The sequence below is a fragment of the Octopus bimaculoides genome, chromosome 3, assembly GCF_001194135.2.
Source record: "Octopus bimaculoides isolate UCB-OBI-ISO-001 chromosome 3, ASM119413v2, whole genome shotgun sequence".
NCBI lineage: Eukaryota > Metazoa > Mollusca > Cephalopoda > Octopoda > Octopodidae > Octopus > Octopus bimaculoides.
In genome coordinates, this window is record NC_068983.1 from 42,429,935 (window position 1) to 42,432,262 (window position 2,328).

Consider the following 2,328-nt stretch of genomic DNA (forward strand, 5'->3'; position numbering starts at 1 on the left):
GCGGGTGGCACATAAAAGACACCATTTCGAGCGTGGCCGTTTTCGTGTGGGTGACACGTAAAAGCACCCACTACACTCTCTGAGTGGTTGGCGTTAGGAAGGGCATCCAGCTGTAGAAACTCTGCCAAATTAGATTGGAGCCTGGTGTTGCCATCCGGTTTCACCAGTCCTCAGTCAAATCGTCCAACCCATGCTAGCATGGAAAGCGGACGTTAAACGATGATGATGATGATGATATATATATGGAGGTGATGACAAGTGACCGAGGTCTTTGGCAATATGCTGTGTTTAAGAAGGCTCATCAAACCAAGTGAAATCATAGTTGTGGCCATTGCCAGTGTCATGTAAGTGGCACCTGTGCCAGGTGCCAGTGACACATAAAAAGTGTTAAGAATGGCATTTAGCCGTAGGGAACCATGCCAAATGAGAACAGAACTTTGTGCAGCTCTCCGGCTTACCAGTTCCAGTCAAACCATCTAACCCATGCCAGCATGGAAAGTGGACAGTAAATGATGATTATATATACATATATATATAATGTGACAATCAGATGCTGCTGCACATCACTTGTTGCAATGCACTTTGCATTGTTCTTAGCCTTTCAAATATGCCACTGTGCTGGCTAGATGAACAGGCCAACATTTCCCCTGGTCGAAAGGGGAAACATACATATATATATATTGAGACTTAACCTGACACCCCACGGTTGTGAAGCAAACATCTCAACCACACCAGCACACCTGTGCTTATACAAGAAATTTCAACAAAGCAACTCAGTGGAGCCAACCATCTCTAACAAAGACAAGAGTGTATATTTATAGACACCAAATAATCTCTCCTTACCTCAGCCAACAATACAATACGTTTTCCATCAGGCCAAATGATGTGATCCACTTGTGAGCGTACCTTTTCCCATGTCAGCTCTGGGGTATGCAGGCTACCCTGGAAGAAAATAAAAAATCAACAATAATTACATTTGCTAATAAGCAATTTCTATATTTTTCACTTATTCAACATGCTACTCTTCAAGAAGGACATTAACAGGACAATCATGCTTGGACTAAGTTTTATACTATTTTCCTCATCTAACCTCCTCCAATGCCCCCTTCCCTCTCAAAAGAGATTTTTTTTTAGTTTTGCAAGAACTAGGTGAACCTGTCAGTGCAGGTGCCACTTAAAAGCACCTGGTCCACACAGGAAAGTGGTTGGTGTTAGGAAGGGCATCCAGCTGTAAAAACCTTGCCAAAACTGACCTCGCCTGTGCTTGTGCCATGTAAAAAGCACTAAGTTCACTCTGCTGAGTGGTTGGTGTTAAGAAGGGCATATAAAAGTCCTGCCAAAACAGCTACAGAAGTCTGGTGCAGGCTTCTGCTTGGCTGGCTCTTGTCAAACCATCCCACCCTTGCCAGTACGGAAGGTGGACGTGAAACGATGATGATGATCAGTTACCAGATAGAAACTAAGTACCTCTGTTTAATAACAGTTGGTTGATTTATCCAGTTATACTTTACATTATATACATGTGTGTGTGCACATATATGCATGCATATGTGTGTGTGTGTGTGTGTGTGTGTGTGTGTATATATATATATACACCCACACACAAGACCTCATGTCACATGACCCAGTCCCCACTGCCTTAAACCCTTGGCATAGTGATTCTCAACCAGGGTCCATATACGATTTTGCTTTTTCTTCTACAATACACGAAATGCTTTTAACAATTTTTTTTATACAATTTCTAATAATATCTAATCTTAAAAATACAGTAAGAGTTTTTTTATATACACTGAATAGGGCCAAGAGAATGAAATAGGAATCAGAGGGGTCTATAGGCAATAAGTGTTTGAGAAGCACTGATTCAGCACTTAAACTGGCCTAAAAGATGCACAAGCATATCAGAAGCACCTCAGTCACAACAGTGCATTTTCAGGAAAAAAGGTTTTTCTTCCTTCATTGGACACTAAACTCCGCTTGTGAAGACCTGTTGAGGCAAGTGAGATCAAAATCAAACTAAATTCGATGACTGGCACCCATGCCAATGTCGACTCCTTCATTGGACATGAAACTCGGCTTGCAAAGACCTGTTGGGGCAAGTGAAAGCGAAATTGTGATGGCATTTGTGCCCAGCGTCACCTTCCTGGCACACGTAAAGACATTCGAGTGAGATCGTTGCCAGTGCAGGTGACACATAAAATACACCATTTTGAGTGTGGCCGTTGCCAGTACCGCCTGACTGGCCTTCGTGTTAGAGGCACGTAAAAGCACCCACTACACTCTGGGAGTGGTTGGCGTTAGGAAGGGCATCCAGCTGTAGAAACTCTGCCA

The 2,328-nt window shown here is 43.0% G+C and overlaps 1 protein-coding gene across 10 annotated transcripts in view; it reads right to left on the reverse strand.

Annotated features, from left to right (window-relative positions):
• LOC106869993 (adenosylhomocysteinase-like 1) overlaps nucleotides 1-2,328 on the reverse strand; it is a 420,486-nt gene that overhangs the window by 19,728 nt on the left and 398,430 nt on the right. For all 10 annotated transcript variants that reach the window (XM_014915943.2, XM_014915942.2, XM_014915946.2 and 7 more), the window contains one exon: nucleotides 844-942. In XM_014915943.2, the coding sequence (XP_014771429.1) occupies nucleotides 844-942 (99 nt within the window). The remainder of the gene's footprint in view (nucleotides 1-843; nucleotides 943-2,328) is intronic.